The following is a 20,483-nucleotide window of genomic DNA, read 5'->3' on the forward strand; positions in this document are numbered from 1 at the left end:
AATTCAGTACAGAAGCAAAGAGGTCCTTCTGCAGCTGTACAGGGCCCTGGTGAGACTGCACCTGGAATATTGTGCGCAGTTTTGATCTCCAAATTTGAGGAAAGACATTCTGGCTATTGAGGGAGTGCAGCGTAGGCTCACGAGGTCAATTCCCGGAATGGCGGGACTATTTACGCTGAAAGATTGGAGCGACTGGGCTTGTATACGCTTGAGTGTAGAAGGCCGAGAGGGGATCTGATTGAGACGTAGAAGATTATTAAAGGGTTGGACACTCTGGAGGCTGGAAGCATGTTTCTGCTGATGGGCAAGTCCCGAACCAGAGGACACAGTTTAAAAATAAGGGGTCGGCCACTTAGAACAGAGTTGAGGCGCAACTTCTTCACCCAGAGAATGGTGGGTGTATGGAATGCCCTACCCCAGAAGGCTGTGGAGGCCAAGTCTCTGGATACTTTCAAGAAAGAGTTGGATAGAGCTCTTAAGGATAGTGGAATCAAGGGTTATGGGGATAAGGCAGGAACAGGATACTGATTGAGGATGATCAGTCACAATCATAATGAATGGTGGTGCTGGCTCGAAGGGCAGAATGGCCTACTCCTGCACCTATTGTCTACTGGTACATTATTGGAAAAGATTCTCAGGGGCAAGATCTATACGCATTTAGAAGCAAAAGGACTTCTTAGGAATAGACAACATGGATTTGGGCTGGGAAGGTCATGCCTCACCAACTTTATCAAGTTTTTTTGAGGAGGTGAAGATGATTGTTTAGGGAAAAACAGTTGATGTTGTCTACATGGACTTCAGTAAAGCCTTTGACAGGTCCCTCAGGGCAGACTGGTACAAAAGGTGAAGTCACATGATATCAGCGGTGAGCTGACAAGAGAGATACAGAACTGGCTTAGTCATAGGAGACAGAGGGTAGCAATGGAAGGATTGTTTTCAGCATGGAGGTTGTGACTAGTGGTGTTCCACAGGGATCAGTGCTGGGCTCTCTGATGTTTGTGATCTACATAGACGATTTGAAAGAAAACATAGCTAGTCTAATCAGTAGGTTTGCGGATGGTACAAACATCGGTGGAGTTGTGAAAACTGAGGAGGCTTGTCAGAGGGTATAGCAGGATTATAGATCAGTTGGAGGTATGGGCAGAAAAACAGATGGAGTTTAATCCTGACAAATGTGAAATGATGCATTTTGGAAGGTCAATTACAGGTGGAAATTATGCAGTGAATGGCAGAACGCTTATGAGTATTGATACATAGAGGAATCTTGGTGTGCAGGTCCATAGATCACTGAAGGTGGCAGTGCAGGTAGATAAGGTAATAAAAAAGGCCTATGGCATCCTTGCCTTCATTAGAAGGGGCATTTAGTACAAAGTCAGACAAGTTATGCTGCAGTTTTATAGAACTTTAATTAGGCCACACTTGGAGTATTGCACATAGTTCTGATCACCACACTGCCAGAAGGATGTGGATGCTCTCGAGAAGGTACAGAAAAGGTTTACCAGGATGTTGCCTGGTATGGAGGATTTTAGCTATGAAGAAAGGTTGGATAGACTGTGTTTATTTTCACTGGAGTGCACGAGAAGGACAACCTGATAGAAGTTTATAAGATTGTAAATGGCATGGATAGAATGGAAGGTATGAGGCTTTTTCCCCAGGGTGGAATGGTCAATCATTGGGGGATACAGGTTCAAGGTGCAAGGGTTGAAGTTTAAGTGAGATGGAGTTAGGAGGTCATGTTGCAGCTATACAGGAGATTGGTTAGGCCACTTTTGGACTACTGTGTGCAATTCTGGTCCTCCTATCGGATGTTGTGAAACCTGAACGGGTTCAGAAAAGATTTAGAAGGATGTTGCCAGTGTTGGAGAGTTTGAGCTACTGGGAGAGGCTGAATAGGCTAGGGCTGTTTGTCCTGGAACATCAACGGCTGAGGGGTGACCTTATAGGAGTTTTAAAATCATGAAGGGCATGGATAAGGTGGGGGAGTGCAGAACTAGAGGGCATAGGTTTAGAATGAGAGGTGAAAAATTTCAAAGGGACCCAACGGGCAACTTTGTCATACATAGGATGGTGCATGTACAGAATGATTTGCAAGAGGAAGTGGAGGAGGCTGGTACAACTACAGCATTTAAAAGGCATCTGGATGGGTATATGAATAGAATGGGTTTAGAGGGATATGGACCAAGTGCTGGCAAATGGGGCTAGATTAGGTTGGGATATCTGGTCAGCATGGACGAGTTGGACCGAAGGTTCTGTTTCTGTGCTGTACATCTCTATGAATTGATGTGTGAGGCAAGTTTTTCCACACAAAGGGTGCTGAGTGCTTGGAACGTACTGCCAGAGGTGGTGGTGGAAGCAGACACAATAGCAGCATTCAAGGAGCATGAATAAGATGATAGAGGGATATGGATTCTGTAAGTGAAGACAGTTTCAGTGGGGCAAAACGTGGCAGTGCAGACATTGAGGGCCGAAGGGCCTGTCCTATGCAGTATTGTTCTTTGTAAAAACCTTACACATAATGGACTCCAAGGATTCTTAAACCTCACAGCCATTATTGTTTCTGTCTTTACCATATACTACTTTTTGAAATTATTACTTTTTTTATGCATAGGATGTGGATGTTGGTGATATGGCCAGAATTATTGCTTGTCCCCAGTTGCCTGTAAGATGGTGGTGGTGGTGGTGATGACCTACCTTCGTGAACTGCTGCAGTCCATTTGGTGTAGGTACACCAACAATGGCGCTAGTGAGGGAGACCCAGGTTATTGACTTAGTAACACTGAAAGAATGATAACGTATTTTCAGATGGTGAGTGGCTTGGATGATAACTTCCAACTGGCAGTGGTCATGGATTTAGAAGGTGCTGTCTAAGCCTTGGTGAGTTTTTGCACCTTGTAGATGGTACGCATTGCTGCTACTGATAATTGGAGGTAGAAAGGAGTGAATACTGAGTGTATTTGGATGTTGATAGCAGCAGATTCAGTGACAATAATGCCATCAAATATCAAGAAGCAATGGTTAGATTCTTTCTTCGTGTAAATGACATCACCTCGCACTTGTGTGGGGCAAATATTACTTGCCATTTATTAGTCCAAAACTGAACTTGCTGCTCTTAAAAAAAATCTTCAGATATGGACTGCTTCATGCTGAACATTATGTAATTATCAGCAAAAGTCCCCACTTCTGATCCTATAATGAAGGAAAAGTTCCTGATGAAGCAACTGAAGAAGGCTGCACCTAGGACACTACCCTGAGGAACTCCTGCGTAGATGTCCTGGAGCGGAGCTGACTGAGCTTCAACAAGTATAATGATTTTCCTTTGAGCCAGCTAGGACTCTAACCAGAGGAGTGCATTTTCCCTGAACTCCAAGTTCACCAGGGCTACCTGGGGTCACACTCTGTGAAGACTCAGTCCCACTAAAAGAAAATATCACACGGGAGTTTGAATCACAAAAGCATAGCAGAAGCAGAAATATAGTACAGGAGACATCTTTATATGGTGCATCTCATTCTTCTAAACTTTACTGAGTGCAGGCCCAAACCACTCAAGCTCTTCCCCTAAGACAGTCCACCCAAACCATGGATCAGCCTGGTGAACCTCCTCTGGACTGCCTCAAATGCCAGTGTGCCTGTTCTTAAATAAGGGACCAAAACTAGTCTAAGGTGTTAATGTTAAATTTACGGTTAGAAGAGGCCGGCTGAGTGAATATGCAGCATGTCATATGTGGGGAGTCATACAGAATCACAAAAACCTGAGTGTGGGGAAGCAGGCCATGTTTCCACACCAACCCTCTGAACCCTATCCCTGTAACTCTGCCTTACCCACACCTAATCCACTTAGCCTGCACATCCCTGGACTGTGGGAGGAATACCACACAGACATGGGGAGAGTGTGAAAACTCCACGCAGACAGTCACCCAAAGCTGGAATGAAATCTGGGTCCTTGGTGCTGTGAGGCAGCAGTGCTAATCACTGGATGACCACATGTTCAGGAAGTGCTCTTAGCTACAGAAACTGGAGCTCTGAATCTGAGTTTGAGCAGCGTTTGAAAGCATTACAGCATATCCACGAGGTTGAGAGTTACCTGGACAGTATGTTTAGAGAGAATTGAAACCTGCAACCACTCTAAAAGATGAAAGACTTAACAGCAATCTAAGTTTGTTCAATATATCATATTAGTTGCATGACACTATGATCTTGTACTATCCATTCTGTGTCTTATGATCCTGCTGCACTAGCTACCTGATAGCAGTACTCCGAAAGCTAATTTGGAAAGACAGTCACACTGCAGCTCAGAATGGGTGTCCACCAGACAATCCAGAAAGAACAGGCAGGTGCTGCAGGAGTCCCCAGGGGTCCTATGCATTAACTGTTTTCCACTTTGAAAGGTGAAGGAGGTGCTGGTATCTCTGAGGAATGCAGTCAGTGCCAAGCTTCTGGAATCACTAGTGCCTTGACTGTACAGAGGTTGAGGAAAAAAAAAGGAAGATTAGGAGGACAGGGGTTCTTTAGTCTGAGAAGCAAACAGGCATTTCTGCAGCTGAAAATGTGACACCAGATTGTTTTGCCTCCCTGGTGCTAGGGTCTGGATGTCACTGAAAGGCTACAGGACATCCTGAAAGGGGAGGATCATGAGTTAGACGTTGTGATATGTTAGCACCAATGATATGGGCAGAGTGAGGAATGTGGTCTTGCAAAAGAATTCAGGGAGCTAGGCAGTGGATTAAAAAACAGGACTTCAATGGCTAGAATCTCTGGATTACATCCAATGCCATGTGCTCGTAGGTACTCATTCACACACAAGCACTCAGGCTTATACTCGGTCACATTCACGCACACACTCTACCCTGCACACACACACTCTCTCTCATGTAGGCGTACACACAAGTTTATGGAGTGAATTTGCATTTGCAGATACATTCTATTTCGCTCAGAAAACACACAATCTGCAGCCAATCGATCCATGTGACAGTTTTAAAATTCCTACTTTGGAAATAGAACCAGTCTGACTCAAAATTGGAATACAGACAGGCTCTAATCTCACACTTATAATGCATTGTCTGAGCTGAGCTGTCACTTTTTTTAAATATAAAACCTTAAATTATCTCCGGAATGCGACTTGAAAGAAGTTGTAGGATTTACATATTAATGAATCGAATCCTGCAACCCATTCTAAAAGATGAAAGACGTAACAGCAATCTAGGTTTGTTCAATATATCGTATCAGTTGCATGACACTGTGATCTTGTGCCATACATTCTGTGTCATATGATCCTGCCTCACTAGCAGTGCTCCAAAAGCTAGTACTTCCAAATAAACCTGATGGACTATAACCTGGTGTTGTGTGATTTTTAACTAGTGAGTTTAGAAATAGGACAGATAAATGAGTGGCTCTAGGGAAAATGCACCCCTACTGCCACACAAGTGTTCCATGTGGCAGCAGAGGAACATTTTAGTCATAATGATCACAACATGGTATGGGGTCAAATTTGTTCTGAACAAGGAAGAAAATGGCTTTGGATTGAAGGAAAGCAGATTTATATGAAAAGAAAGCAGGATCTGGCCACAGTTGACTGGGAACAGCTTCTTGCGAGTATGTCTACAATGGAGCAGTGGGGGGCATTCAAAAAGGAGCTGGGAAGAATACAGGTCCAACATGTAGCCTTTAAAGGGAAATGAAGGATCACTAAGCTCAGAGTACCCTGTATATCTAGGGAAATCAGGACTGGATGAGGAAGAGGAGAAGGAATTTTAGCAAGCCCAAAGAAAGCAGTGCAGCTCCAGCCTCGGAGGCTTACAGGAAGTGCAGAAGGGAACTTTAAGCATTTCAAAGATCAAAAAGGAGGTATGAAAAAAGACTGTGAACAGAATTAGAGGAGAAGATCCTAAGATATTTTATAAATACTTGAAAGGGAGGAGGTTAACCAGGAAAAGATAGAGCATATTAGGGACCAAGGTGGCAATCGGTGTGTGAAGCTGCAGGATACTGAAAGGGTGGTAAAGGAATACTTCTTTCTGGCCTTCACTCTGGAAAAGGACAAAGTAGTACGGAATTTAGGGAAAGGGACTGAGAAGAACTTGCACAGTTTGACATAAGAAATGGGGACATATTGCAAGGCTCTATCTGGCTTAAAAATGGACAAATCCCCTGGCCCAGATGAATTGCATCCCAGACTGCTATGAGAGGCGAAGCAGGAAATTGCAGGGGCTCTGACTGAAATTTTTAATTCCTCTCTGGCCACAAAGAAAGTGCCAGAGGACTGGATAACGGCTAATGCGGTTCTGCTTTTCAAGATGGGTGGTAGAGATGAACCAGGAAATCACAGATAAGTCAGTGGTAGGAAACTATTGGAGAACATTCTGAAGGAGCAAATTAATACTCACTTGGAAAACATGGGTTAGTTATGGATAGTCAGCATGTCTTTGTCAAAGAGATGACATGCCTGACAAATTTATTGGAAACTTTTGAAAATGTGATCAAGTTTATGGATGAGGGAAGTTCAGGTGATGTAGTTTAAATGGATTTTAGCAATGTTTTTGATAAGGTCCCACATGGGAGATTGATCAAGAAGGTTAAAAAACATGGAATTGTGGATAACTTGGCAAGATGGATCAGAAATTAGCTTAGTAATAGGAAAGAAGAAGGAGGACTGCAGATGCTGGAGATGAGAGTTGAAAAGTGTGGCGCTGGAAAAGTACAGCAGGTCAGGCTGCATCTGAGGAGAAGGAGAATCGATGTTTTGTGCATAAGCCCTTCATCAGGAATTTTGGAGTGGGGGAAGGGTGAGGGCGGGGCACGGCAAGCTGGGCACCAAGGTAGCTTGTAAGGTGATAGGTAGATGCAGATGGGGACGATGGTCATAGGTTGGAGCAGGGGGTGGAACGGATACGTGGAAAAATGATGGGTGGTGTCAAGTTGGAGGGCTGGATCTGGATGAGGTTGGGGGGGGGGGGGGGGGAAGAGATGAGGAAACTGGTGAAATTGAAGTTAATGCCATGTGGTTGGAGGGGCCCAAGGCGGATGATGAGGCATTCTTCCTCCTGGCGTTGGGTGGCTAGGATTTAGTGGTGGAGGCAGCTCAGAATCTGCATGTCCTTGGTAGAGTGGGAGGGGGAGTTGGCCACAGGGTACTGGTGTTATTTGGTGCCTGTGTCACAAAGAAACTCTCTAAAACGTTCCGTGAGTTGATATCCTGTCTCCCCAATGTAGAGGAGACCACATCAAGAGGAACGGACAGAGTAGATGAGGTGGTTGGACGTGCAGGAAAATCTCTGCCAGATGTAGAAGGATCCTCTGGGGCTTTGGATGGCAGTGAGGGGGGAGGGTTGGGCATAGGCTATATACCTCTTGTGGTGGCAGTAATAGGAAACAAAGGCTAATAGTAGAAGGCTGTTTGAGTGACTGGAGGCCATGTCCTCTGCAAAAGGGTCAGTACTGAGGCCCTTATAAATGATACACATGAAAATGTGGGTCGAATGTTAAGCAAATTTGCAGATGACACCAAGATTGGTAGAGTTAATAGCAAACAAGGTAGTTGTAGGTCACAGGAAGATTTAGATCGGTTGGTCAAATGGGCAGATCAGTGGCAGATGGCATTTAACCCTGACAAGTGCGAGGTGATGTACTTTGAAAGAAGAAACAAGATGAGGCAACTTATAAGGAATGGCAGGACACTGGGTAGCTTAGAGGAACAGATGGATCTTGGGGTTAATATTCACAGATTCCTGAAGTCAGCAGAGCACGCGAGTAGGATAGTTAAAGCAGCATATGGGAATACATGAGCAAAGAGGTAACGCTGGAGTTGTATAGAGTGCTGGTGAGGCCACAGCTGGAGTACTAGGTGCAGTTTGGGTCACCTGACTACAGGAAAGATGTGATAGCACTAGAGAGGGTACAGTGGAGGTTCACCAGGATATTGCCTGGGTTGGAGAAATTGAGTCAGGTGATTCGGTGGGGGGGAGGGAGAGCGGATTTCATAAAACTCTTTTTACTCAGCGGGTGGTGGGAATATGGAATGTACTGCCTGAAAAGGTAGTAGAGGCTGGAAAACATGCGACCTTTAAAAAATAATTACATCAGATATCATAACATTCAAGGATATGGGACAAGTGCAGGAAATTGGGGTTAGTGCACTTTTAGTGGTAGTTCTGTCCACACAGACTCAATGGGCCGAAGGGCCTTTCCTGCTCTGTATTAATCGGAGTCTAAAACTGTTTACAGTATTCTAGCTGTGGTCTGATTTGTAGTTTCAGCAAAGTTTCCGTTATTTTAGTACTTCATTCCTTCATAAATAAAAGTGAATATTCCATCTGCATTTGATATTATCAGAAATTACTGGAATTTTCCAGCAGGTCTGGCAGCATCTGTGGAGAGGAATCAGTTAATGTTTCATGTTCAATTACCTTTCTTCAGAACAGGTTCATTCCTTATTATTTCCTTATTGCTTGCTGAACTTTTATGCCAGCTTTGTGATTACTGCACAAGGCCTTCCAACTCTCTCTGGGCTGTAGTTTTCTGCGATCTGTCTCCATTTAAATTATATTCAGCCCCTCTAATCTTCCTGTCATGATATTACATTTGCCAAACTTGCTAACATAATTGGATCAAAGAGAATCTAGACTAGAATAAGTAGTTCAAATCAGTGCACCAGATGTGGTAACCGATTAAAGGGAAATTGACAAAAACATTTAGAATACTTTACAGGTTTAAGGTAGATTTTGCCTTTTGTCCATTTGAGTCAATTGCATCCTTAAAATTGTCCCAGAGATGAAGTCTCACCTTTTTACGGATGTATGAGTTGGAGTTCTTCAACAGTTTCTCCACCTCTCCAGCCAGATCTCTACACATATCTGATGATCCCATACAGCCCAATGTACAGAGAGACAGCCCCTGGACAAATTGGGTGCTGTGGCTCAAGTCACTGCAGAGAAAGCAAAATGTACTGACTTATCACTAAATCATATCAACTCCAAAGTTCACAGCCTTGAGAGCTCATCCTTGACCTGCAGGGATAACGATTAAATACAGAAAAAGAAACCAAGTACATTTTGAAAATGGCAACGTAATTTGAAAGTGTTCTATTCATCCACAACACACACTCAATTCTCACATCAAATTCATTTAGCATTCCTCTATTGGGGTAGCCCAATACAGTTCAATTATATTTTCTAATATCACCCTGAACATAATTCATCAGTGCACTTGTCAGTCCAGTTGGCAAGGTACAATCAGAGCAAGTCTAGCTTTCTTTGCTTGTTGCAAATAAATAAATAGAAACATTTTACTTAACGCTAACTCAATAAAACCCTCTCAATTTTCAAGATTTCTATTGGATCATCCTTGGCTGCCGTTTCTTTGCAGGGAAAAAGAAAAACTCAAGTGGTGTAACCCTACTTCTTATGAAAGCAAGAACCACCAAAGTCCAGGAGGACCATTGAGGACTACTCTCATTAGCAAGGTACAACCAAGGGTCACCATGCCTAAGGTGTGGCATCGGTGGTGGTGATATTGGTGTGGTTAGATGGGGGGTTGGTGGTGGTAGGTGCGGAGAGCTTGTGGAAGGGGAAAGCATCTTTCTGAACCTTTCAGGCATTTCTGGTCTCCTTATTGTGAATCACTTTGGCATCCTCTGCTCAGCCTTTTCTTTTTCCAAAAATATGGTCATCAGGACTATAAAGATAGATACAGTTGCACTTTACAGCATTTACCATGACTACTGAATGTCTCAATATGCATGACTGTCAATTAATTGTCAATTGTATACACAATAACTCCAGAGATGTACGCTAAGGTTTAATCAGTAATTTTTTGCTAGGTTTGTGAAGGTTTGTAGCTCAGGATTAGCTCAGGTTAGCCACCAGGATACATGAATACCAGCTCACCACAAAAAGACACGACCCTCTCTCCCTCGTAGCCCTACACACAGAGGAAAAAAACCCACCATTTCAACTGGGACAACACATCTATCCTGGGACAGACTAAGCAAAGACATGCCAGAGAATTCCTAGAAGCCTGGCACTCCAACCACAACGCCATAAACAAACACATAGATCCAGATGCCATCTATCAACCCCTCAGAAAACGAACAGGAAATGACATCACCACAAACCCCAGGAAACCCATCCAGGAGAAAGATATAAATAGAAAACAGGAGACAACAACTTTGCTTCACTTGGAGGTCGCCACTGATGATGTTACCTAGCCAGGTAATGAAATGTCTGGATATGAAACCTACACCCTTTAATCAGTACAACTTTAGGATTATATTCTATCCCCCTCTAGAAATAAATCCTCACTCTTCTCTAAAGCCATAATCTGGTCCCATTCTCACCTAATCACAGTCAGGCCACTGCTTGCAATGGCTTCTCTTTTCACTCCCAAATTATTACCTGCTGAGTCTCCAAGGACCTAGACATTTTCTATCCTCAAGGACCTCTGCTACCTCTTATCCAAAGACTGCCCCTTGGTTTCAGTTGATGTCACATTAGTTTTCCGCATGTACACTGAAGACACAACCTGTGTAAACTCCTCCAATGTTGCTATTATCACACTGTTTACCAGACATCCAGTACAGATGACCAAGTTTCTTTAATAAAGTACTGGGAAGAAAGACTGAAGCTATTTTGTTTGGTCCTGCCTCAAATTACAATTCCCTAAATTGGTGACTTCAGTCAGAGTCATACAGCATGGAAGCATGCCCTTCAGCCCAACTCATCCATACCAACCAGGTTTCCGAAACGTAACTAGTCCCATTTGTCTACATTTGGCCCATATCCTTCGAAACTTTTTCCGACCCATGTACCTATCCAAATGTGATTTAAATGTTGAAACCGTACCCATCTCGACTACTTTTCGGGCAGATCGTTTAATTTACACACAACCCTCCGCATGAAAATGTTGCCCCTCAAGTCCCTTCTCACCTTAAATCCATGCCCTCTAGTTTTGGATTCCCCTACTCTGCAGAAAAGTCCTTGGCTATTCACTTTATCTATGGCCTTCATGATTTTATAATCCTCTATAAGATCACCCCTCAACCTCTTATGCTCCAAGGGAAAAAAGGCCTATGCAGCCTCTCCTTATAACTCAAACCTCCTAGTCTCAGTAACATCCTCAAATCTTTTTTGCACTCTTCAGTTTAATGACATTCTTCCTCTAGCAAGATAACCAGAACCGTGTGCAGTACTCCAAATGTGGCTTTACCAATGTCTTGTAAGTTGTCAGATGTCACACAAGACCAGATTATAGCCCAACTGGTTTTTTTGAAATCACAAGCTTTTGGAGTGCAGCCCCTTCGTCAGGTGGAATAAGAGAGAAGAGCACCAGACACAGAATTTGTAGTCATGATTTGGAGATGCCGGTGTTGGACTGGGGTGTACAAAGTTAAAAATCACACAACACCAGGTTATAGTCCAAAAGGTTTAATTGGAAGCACATTAGCTTTCGGAGCGTTGCTCCTTCATCAGGTGGTTGTGAAGGAGCGACGCTCAGAAAGCTAGTGTGCTTCCAATTAAACCTGTTGGACTAAACCTGGTGTTGTGTGATTTTTAACAGAATTTGTGGGCAGAGATCAAAAGATCATACAACTGATGTGATTAGAGTGTCAAATAATCAGTCACTACAGGTGACCAAGAATTTAGACAATGTGAGTAAAGAATCAACAGCTGAATAGCAAGTGAAAGGATGACCTATAATCCAATTAAATGAGGCAGAGAGATAATTACAAACATTAAAAATAAGGTGGTGCTGGAGCCAAACTAAAAAGCTGAAATAACATGATGGGTATAAGAGTTGCATGCCGAGAATTTAACTAAATTAAAGTAGTAATCCAAAACTGTAGAAGGTAATTAAGGTAGTGAGGTTATAATTTATTAAGACGGTGGTGTCAAAACAGAACAGTAAGGAAGATTTTACAGATACAGAAGTGCAATGCGGTCACATGTAGCACAACATGAACCCAAGATCACGATTGAGGCTGTCTTCATGGGTACAGAAATTGGCTATCAGTTTCTGCTCGGCGATTCTGCATTGTTGTATATCTTGAAGGTTGCCTTGGAGGACACTTACCTGAAGATCGGAGGCTGAATGTCCTTGACCACTGAAACGTTCAGACAGCAAGGGAACATTTCTGTCTGATGATTATTACGCAGTGTCCATTCACACTGTCGTAGCGTCTGCATGGTCTCGCCAATACACCATGCCTCTGGGCATCCTTGCCTGCAGCGGATGACAACATTGGCTGAGTCACACGACTATCTACTGTGTACATGGTGCTCCCACATATGATGGTCGCATCCATGTCAATGGTCTGAAATGTCTTGCAGAAATTGCCATGACAGGGTTATGTAGTGTTGTGGTTGATGTCGTCCTGAAGGCTGGGTAATTTGCTGTGAATGATGGTCTGTTTAAGGTTTGGCAGTTGTTTTATGGCAAGAAGTGGAGGCGTAGGGATGATCTTGGCGAGATGCTTCTCATCATCGATGACATATTGAAAGCTGCGAGGAACATAACATAGTCTCTTCACTCCGGGGAAGTACTGGATGATGAAGGATACTCTATCTGTCGTATCCCGTGTGCCTTGAAGTTGTTGTGGTTTTTTGCTGTCAGAACTGGCAAAGGATGAGTTGAGCATTGTATCCTGTTCTTATGAGGGAATCTTTCAAAATCTTTAGGTGCCCATTGTGTTCTTTCTCATCTGAGTGTATACGCAAGGCTTGTCCGTAGGGGATAGCTTCTTTAATATGTTTAGGCTGGAAAATAGAGAGGCGCAGCATCATGAGGTTAGCCACGGGCTTGTGGTAGAGTGAGATACTGAGGTGTCCATCCTTGATGGAGATGCACGAGTCCAAGAATGAGACTGATTTTGAAGAGTAGTCCACCGTAAATCTGATGGTGGGATGAAACTTGTTGATATTGCTACGTAGTCGTTTCACTGATTCCTTGCCATGTCGTCAATGTATCCGGTGTATAGCACTGGGCAGAAGTCCTGTGCGGCAAAGAAGTCTTGCTCGAACCTGTGCACGAAAATGTTAGCATCTTGGGATCCAAATCTGATGCCCATGGCTGTGTATCTGGATGAAGAAATGGTTGTCACCAAGGTGAAGATGTCATGGTCGAGGATGAAGCGGATGAGTTGTAGGATGACTTTTGGAAATTAGCCATTGTTGGTACTGAGTAGTGAGGCTGCTGCAGCGATGCAATCAAAATGGGAGATGCTGGTGTAGAGTGCGAAACACTCCATTGTGACGAGAAATGTTCCTGGTTCACATGACTTGGCCAAAATTGTCTACCTCATATGCTGCAGGCAAGGATGCCTGGAGGCATGGTATTGTTGATGAGACCATGCAGACACTACGACAACAAATTAATGGATATCGCATAACAATCGCCTGACAGGAATGTTCCCTCCCAGTCAGGGAAAACTTCAGTGGTCAAGGACATTCAGCAATAAAGTTTCAACTTTGATCTCCAGCATCTGCAGACCTCACTTTCTCCTCATTGTTGATGAGACCATGCAGACACTACGACAACAAATTAATGGACATCGCATAACAATCGCCTGACAGGAATGTTCCCTCCCAGTCAGGGAAAACTTCAGTGGTCAAGGACATTCAGCCTTCGATCTTGGGGTAAGTATGCTCCAAGGCAGCCTTCGAAAAACTGATAGCCAAGTTCCTTACTCATGAAGACAGCCTCAACCATGATCTTGAGTTTGTTCTGCACCTATAAAATATTCCTTACTGTCCTGTTTTTACACCACTACCGTGATAAATTGTTATGATCTCTTTATCTTAGTTTGTATAGTTTTGGATTATTTAACACTTTGGTTAGACCCTCGACTTGCGACTCTTATACCCATCATGTTATTTCAGTCATTTAGTTTGTAGCAGAGTTACCTTGTTTTTTTGTAATTATCTCTCTGCCTCATTTAATCAGATTATAGGTCATCTTTTAGCTTGCTATTCAGCCGTTGACACTTTACTCACACTGTCTAAATTCTTGGTCACCTGCACAGACTTATTATTCGACACTCCACACACCAGTTGTATGATCTTTTAATCTCTCTGCTTCCAAATTCTCCGTCTGTGTGCTCTTCTCTTCATTTCACCTGACGAAAGGGCTGCGCTCCTTAAGCGTGTGATTTCAAACAAACCTGTTGGATTATAACCTGGTGTTATGAGACATCTGACTTCGTTCACCCCTGTCCAACACTAGCACCTCCACAATATGAAATAAATGCAGTTGAATTCATCAGTCTTTCCTCATTATCTGCTGTGCTCTTGCCTGCTTTGTCGATTTAACTTTCGTCCTAGTCTCAACCTTCCGATTTGTCTGACCACTGTTTAGGGTCAAAACAATTGCAAAAAACTGCAGGTCTAACGAATTGTCCCAGAGTTATTTCTACGTTTGTTTAGATTAATATTGCCCTTTTTAACATTTTAAATGCAGTTATCTCATTTCTAATCAATGCCATGCTCATTCTCCCTGTTTCTCTGGCAAATGAGGAAAAAAAATTGATTCACATTTCTGCCATTCGTACAGAACTGCCAGTAATATTAAATAGCCTTAATCTCAATCTACCTTTCCTTTTTTATGCTTGTAGAATATTTTACTACGGTATTTGGTTTTAGCCTCATTGATGATTTAATTGCATCCTTCTGTTCTCCTAATTTCTTGCATTTTCCATCTTCAGGCCCTCCATCGCTGTAAGTGTACTCAGTGCATCCAACTTTGTTTAAATTTACTTCGTCCCCATGTTTTAGTTCATCTAGAGTACTCATTGATGCTCGGCTTGTTCTTATTTAGCAATACATTGGCTGACGGAATATCTAGACAAAGAGTTGTTGGCACAAAAACTTGATTTGCTTGACGGGATCATGTAGCATTTCCAACAAGGCTGACTCCATGGGAATCGCCCAGAAAATTAAGATTCCACTGGGTAATTCTCCTGAGCCTGGAAGCTTCCAAAGATGCCCCTTATGTTCAGAGAATTCAGAGGGTTCAATGAAGCTGAAGAGTCACTCCAGAGAAATTAGAAATTCAAAATCAACACCAACTCCTAGGAAACAAAACCTTCAGACTCATCACTAACCACCCCTTCCTGCAACTATACAATCCCCCTATAATGCCCTGATGACCTTTGACCCAATCTTATGCCAGACCAAACCCATCCCGCCAATGATACCCTGTTGGATCAGACACTCAACCTCTACCATTCCCTCCCCTATTGACCATCTATCCTTCCCCACCAACCCTCCAAACCCTTCTTCAAATGTGACCCCCAACTCGACATCACCTACACTTGTCCAATCCTGCCAGGTGCATGATCAATATAAAGGAAACTTCAGCTAACTAAGACAAGGACCAAATATGTGAAATTTGAAATTTGGTTCAAAGTAGGAATTCAACTGGCATATCTTGTCCAAGTTCAGTTTTAGACTCCAAGTCTAACTTGAAATTACTAATTGAGAGAGATGGATCCATGAAGGTGGCAGTAAGCACTTAAGCACCTGAAATCCATTCGTTACGTGAGATGCTAATTACCGTAGTTACCATACCTGAGTAGATTCATATAAGGAAAGGATTTTTTCATAGAAGGAGAATCCAGAGAAACTTCATTGGGTTGACTTGGGTATGAGATTTTCTCACGAGGAGAAATTGAGCAGTTTGGGCCTGTTTGGAAGAATGGAGTTTGGAAGAATGAGAGACAACCTTATTGGAATATGTAAATTTCATAGGAGACTTGACAGAATGGATGCAGAGATATTGTTTCTCCTTAAGGGAGAATCGAGGATCAGAGAGCACAATCTCAGTCAGGGGTTACAGAGTTAGGGCAGAGATGAGAAGGAATTTCTTCTCTCAAAGGATAAAGGATTTGTGGAATTTGTTTTTACCACAGAGGGCTGTAGAGTCAAGGTAATTAAGTATATTCAAGGCTAATCATGACAGATTTATAACCAAAAAGGGAATCAAGAGTTATGGGAAGACAGGAAAGTGGACTTGAAAATTTTCAGATCAGCCATGATCTCACTGATTGGCAGAGCAGACATGATGAGCGAAATGGCCCACTTCTGCTTTTATAGTCTAAATGGCACCCAACACTGACTCCAGCTCTACTCCCAATAGCATGCTGCTGCCTGCATACCTCTCTCTCTCTAAGCCTACTCCATATTATTGACCCAACACACTACACACTTCACTACCCATTGGCCACTCTATATCCCTCATTTATCCTATCTTAGTCCTATTAAATGGCTTTGGGGATCTCTAACTTCCAAAATACAACATCAAGAGTCTTGACTTGTAGCATTAGAGTGGACTTCTCCCTAATATCCTGTGATGAACACATTTGGGACAGGCCAGACTCAGAATAATGGACATAAAACCTGCCAAATAATAGGTAATTTTGAGGAGGATTAGCATTGGTTGCATCTGTCCAGTGGTAATCCGAATTTCTGGGCCATTCTTCCTGGACTCATTCGGACATATTTTAATTTGTTTCCTATTGTTGTTCTTTATTATTACCCGTTAATATTTTGTTCAACGTATTTTCCCCCAAGTTCTGTTCTCAGTTCCAATCCATTACCATCTGCATAATATTTGCATTGTTCTCAATTGTCTTAAAGCATTACGATCAATATTAACTATATGTTCAAATTTTAATATATCCTTATTTGCTCTGGTTCATTCCTGTTATAGGTTGTGTAGCAAATCCTCCTGTTGGGCTCAAAAGGAATCCTGCGTGATTGGCTTTCAGATCAGTGCAACGCATCCATCCTTAGCATGCATTTGAAATTTTAAAGCATTTTATGTATTTCTGCATTAAACAATACATAAGTGAGTTAATCAGTTTTATTTGTACCCTATGCATATCTGCACAAGAATGTATTCAGTCAACGCTCACTTTGTTTCCATACACCACTTTCTTCTTTGTAGAAACTGGTGGATATATCTGTACAGGGATCTGCAAACTTCCTCTTCCATTAATATGTTAGGCCATTATATACTGGATAAGTTACTCTCTGACTTTGGATGACCGAACAGATTTTAATAGGATTTCATCTTTTTTTTCCAAAATCTGTGGATTCATCTTACTTGTGCTGCATTTCAACCTGGATTGTACCATTCCACCATGTAATACTCTGGGACACTAGCTTTTAAAGTACTGTTGCTTGTCAGTTTCCAGTGAAACCTTTAGCATCTGCATTATTTAACAATATTGGAATGCTTGTTTAGTAGCTCTCTCTCAATCCAAAGAAACCACATTCATGGTAGCAATAGGTAATGTTGTGCTAAAGGTAACAGATCAAAATAAAAAAAAATATCCTGATAAATCAACAACTAGGCTTATCAAAGCACCTGTATGCTGGTGAGTGCAAAGGAAAGGTTAGCCAGATTTCTTTCTTATACACTGGTATGCAGTCATATCGTGCGCAACAGCAGGATCAGACTAGTTTTGATGTACCCCACAATCTATGGCTACTGCCGTCACTGTCAAAAATGAAACACAAAAGAATTTCACCTGAATTAGAAATTATATGACTGCTATTATTAATGAATCTATACCAGTACAGGAATTAGGCAGAATCTCCTGGAATGGAAGGAATAGAATTTGGGGCATCAGTTAATTCCCCCCAAAATGAAAAACTAGAATTTATTTCAAGCTAGTGGCCCAGGTTGTGGCATATCATCAAATGAAGCTTGAAGGGATGATTTAAGACAAAATGTGTTAGCACCTACTTCTTAAGGCAGTTAGTCATCAGTAGATGGACATCTTGCCTCTCGTCTAGAAGCAGCATAGCTCCAAGGTAACCAATTCTCTTGTCTGTGAATCGCTGAGATGCTATCAACTTTAAACATTCAAGCTGTGCAAAAATGAGACAAAAAGAGAAAAATCAAATTATAAATTTCAAAATATGGCTGTACCAAATCAGTGGGGTTCTCTCAGTTAAAGAATAACGTTGATAGCAATGTGTGTTTCTAATTCAATAATGTGAAGAGGCAGACACATGAACATGTAGTGAACGTAAGAAACACTTTAGACATCAACAAAGCAGTTTAATTGCGAGTAGTACTCCACAATACAATTCTCACTTGCCATTCTTAAAACATCGCTTCTAGATTCGAACAATCGACATCAATACTTCTTGCTTGTGTAGTCTCTTAAAAAGGCACCTTAGAATGCATTGTCTATATTGAAAGTGGCACTTAAATCCAATTTCTGGAAAGCAAAATAAGGGATGTTTTTAAATAAGTCCATGAAGTTACTGAGTCTTGGGTAAACCTGTAGTGCACAGGTTTTATTTGTGCCCATTTTGTCTTATTTCAACCAGAGTGATGACCTGTATTAGTCATTTTCAAAATTGCTCCTTAAGAATCATTACTATTTCAATAAGAGTGAAACCAAAGCACCAAGATTAGATTAGATTAGATAACTTATGTTATAAGCAAATGATGAAAACATACGTTTATTCGTTCAAACTGAAAGTTAGTACATGCAAGTCTTCTAGTATCTCCACAAATCAAAAAACAAACATTATGCCTATAAAGGTGATAAAGACAAGCTCCAGCATGCTGCAAGGGAACTGAAGATTGACTTATGGAATGAAATAGTAACAAAATGCTGGAGAAACCCAGCAGGTCTCGCAGGATCTGTGGAAATAAAAACGGAGTTAATGCTTCTAGTCTAATATGTATCTTCTTTAGAACTGAAGAGAGGTGAATGAGTGATCAGCCTTATGCTGTGGCAAAACGGGAGAGAGCAGCAAGCAGAACACAAGTGAAGGTCAGGAAAGTAAGGTTGGGGAACAAGGGAGATTAGAGATCACAAGTGCCACAGAACAGTGAAAGACAAGAAATTATGAGCTACAATATTTACCTGGGAGGCACAGTCTGTATTTTACAATGTGCCGAAGATGGCTTATGATTCACTCTCCACAACCTTTGCTCCTATATTAACAATTGATGGAAGTGAACTAGTCATCGACAAGGCAGTTATAATGGAAAGGCAGCTTGAGCACTTTGTCAAGGTTAGAAACTTACACACCTTTGCAGATTCTCTGCATCAAATTGAACAGTTACTTTAGAAACAAGGCCCATCTTCTTTCTGCAAAGAGGCACTAAAAGTGATCAAATCAACTAACAACACCAATCCTCAGCGGCATTTCATTCCAACAGAGATTTGCAAGTGTAATAGTACAGAGCTCATTAACAAATTTAGAACTGCTTCAAGTGTATATGGGATCAGGAAAATGTTCTTTAGGATCTAAAGAATGCCAACAATGTCAGTAACTGGAGGAGGAAAACATATGTAGCATCTACAAGGTAAAAGTCTTCTCTCAGTCGCAGGAACATTTAAGATCACCAGAGAACTGCCTTTAGACAAAATTAGGATTCATTCAGGGCAGTTCTTCAATCTATCCAGACTATACATCTTCAAAGTCACGGAAAAAGCAATCAAACAACTTCTGTATTCTGCAAGAATGATATGGCAAACAAATTCAAGTGTGGCCAAAAACACTGGTCTCCAGATCGATGTCTCCAACATGCAGGGTATATTTTAGCCACCATCAGACAAAAACAATGATGATTCAGGCAGGACAGTTGATCCAAGTAGTAGAAAATGTCTCATGCCTTGGTAATATGCTCCCTACGGATGTCACTACTGATGAAGATATCACCATGTGCATCCAGAAAACAAGTTATCCACAGCTGATTGTCTGGAAGCAGTATATATTAGTGGAAGCTAGATAAGCATACGAGGGAAATAGTAATACATTGACAGAATTGGATGAAGTATAATAGGAGAAGGTTTGTGTGATACATAACTGACCCTATCCATGCTGGACTTGAAATTATTTCTGTGCTACAGACTACATGTGAGAGGAAGTCATGTAGCTCAGTTGGCTGGCCAGCTGGTTTGTGATGCAGAGTGATACCAACAGCATGGGTTCAATTCCCGGCTGAGGTTGCCATGAAGGTCTCTCAAACTCTCCCCTTGCCTGAGGCATGGTGACCTTCTAGCACCAGTTGTCTTTCTCTATGAGAGCACAGCCTTATGGTGCTCTGGGACTATGGCAACTTTACCTTCAATGTGTGATGGTACATCTTGGTAGGAATAATAAAGGTCACACACACATACATACACAATGGAAAATAGTACAAAGCATGGAAGCATAAAGTCATACAAATCATGAACTGCAAAGACATAGGTTAAGAAGACCATTATAAAAAGCAAAGCAGTGGGGTTCTTTTACAAGGGATATATTTACAAACAGGGAAGTTGCTGATCTTAATGTGGTACCATCCTGTTCCTTACATTTTAAAAAGGTGTAGATAGAGTCAGAAAGGCACAAATTAGAAAAGGATGACATCAAAAATGAAAAGTTGTGAGATGAGGAAAGACCAAATGGGATAGAGTATTAGCCCTTTTATCAAGAGAAAAAAGGGAGGGATGACAATTTAGTGAACTTTTAAGATAATGTTAATAT

General features: G+C 41.9%; 1 protein-coding gene across 4 annotated transcripts in view; it reads right to left on the reverse strand.

Annotated features, from left to right (window-relative positions):
* Positions 1 to 20,483, reverse strand: part of LOC122560002 (AP-1 complex subunit gamma-1-like) — a 138,231-nt gene that overhangs the window by 74,446 nt on the left and 43,302 nt on the right. For all 4 annotated transcript variants that reach the window (XM_043710151.1, XM_043710150.1, XM_043710149.1 and 1 more), the window contains exons 3-4: positions 17,734 to 17,858; positions 8,776 to 8,917 (exon numbers count right to left, since the gene is read on the reverse strand). In XM_043710151.1, coding sequence (XP_043566086.1) covers positions 8,776 to 8,917; positions 17,734 to 17,858 — 267 coding nt within the window. The remainder of the gene's footprint in view (positions 1 to 8,775; positions 8,918 to 17,733; positions 17,859 to 20,483) is intronic.

This window comes from Chiloscyllium plagiosum, chromosome 20, assembly GCF_004010195.1.
Source record: "Chiloscyllium plagiosum isolate BGI_BamShark_2017 chromosome 20, ASM401019v2, whole genome shotgun sequence".
Taxonomy (NCBI): domain Eukaryota; kingdom Metazoa; phylum Chordata; class Chondrichthyes; order Orectolobiformes; family Hemiscylliidae; genus Chiloscyllium; species Chiloscyllium plagiosum.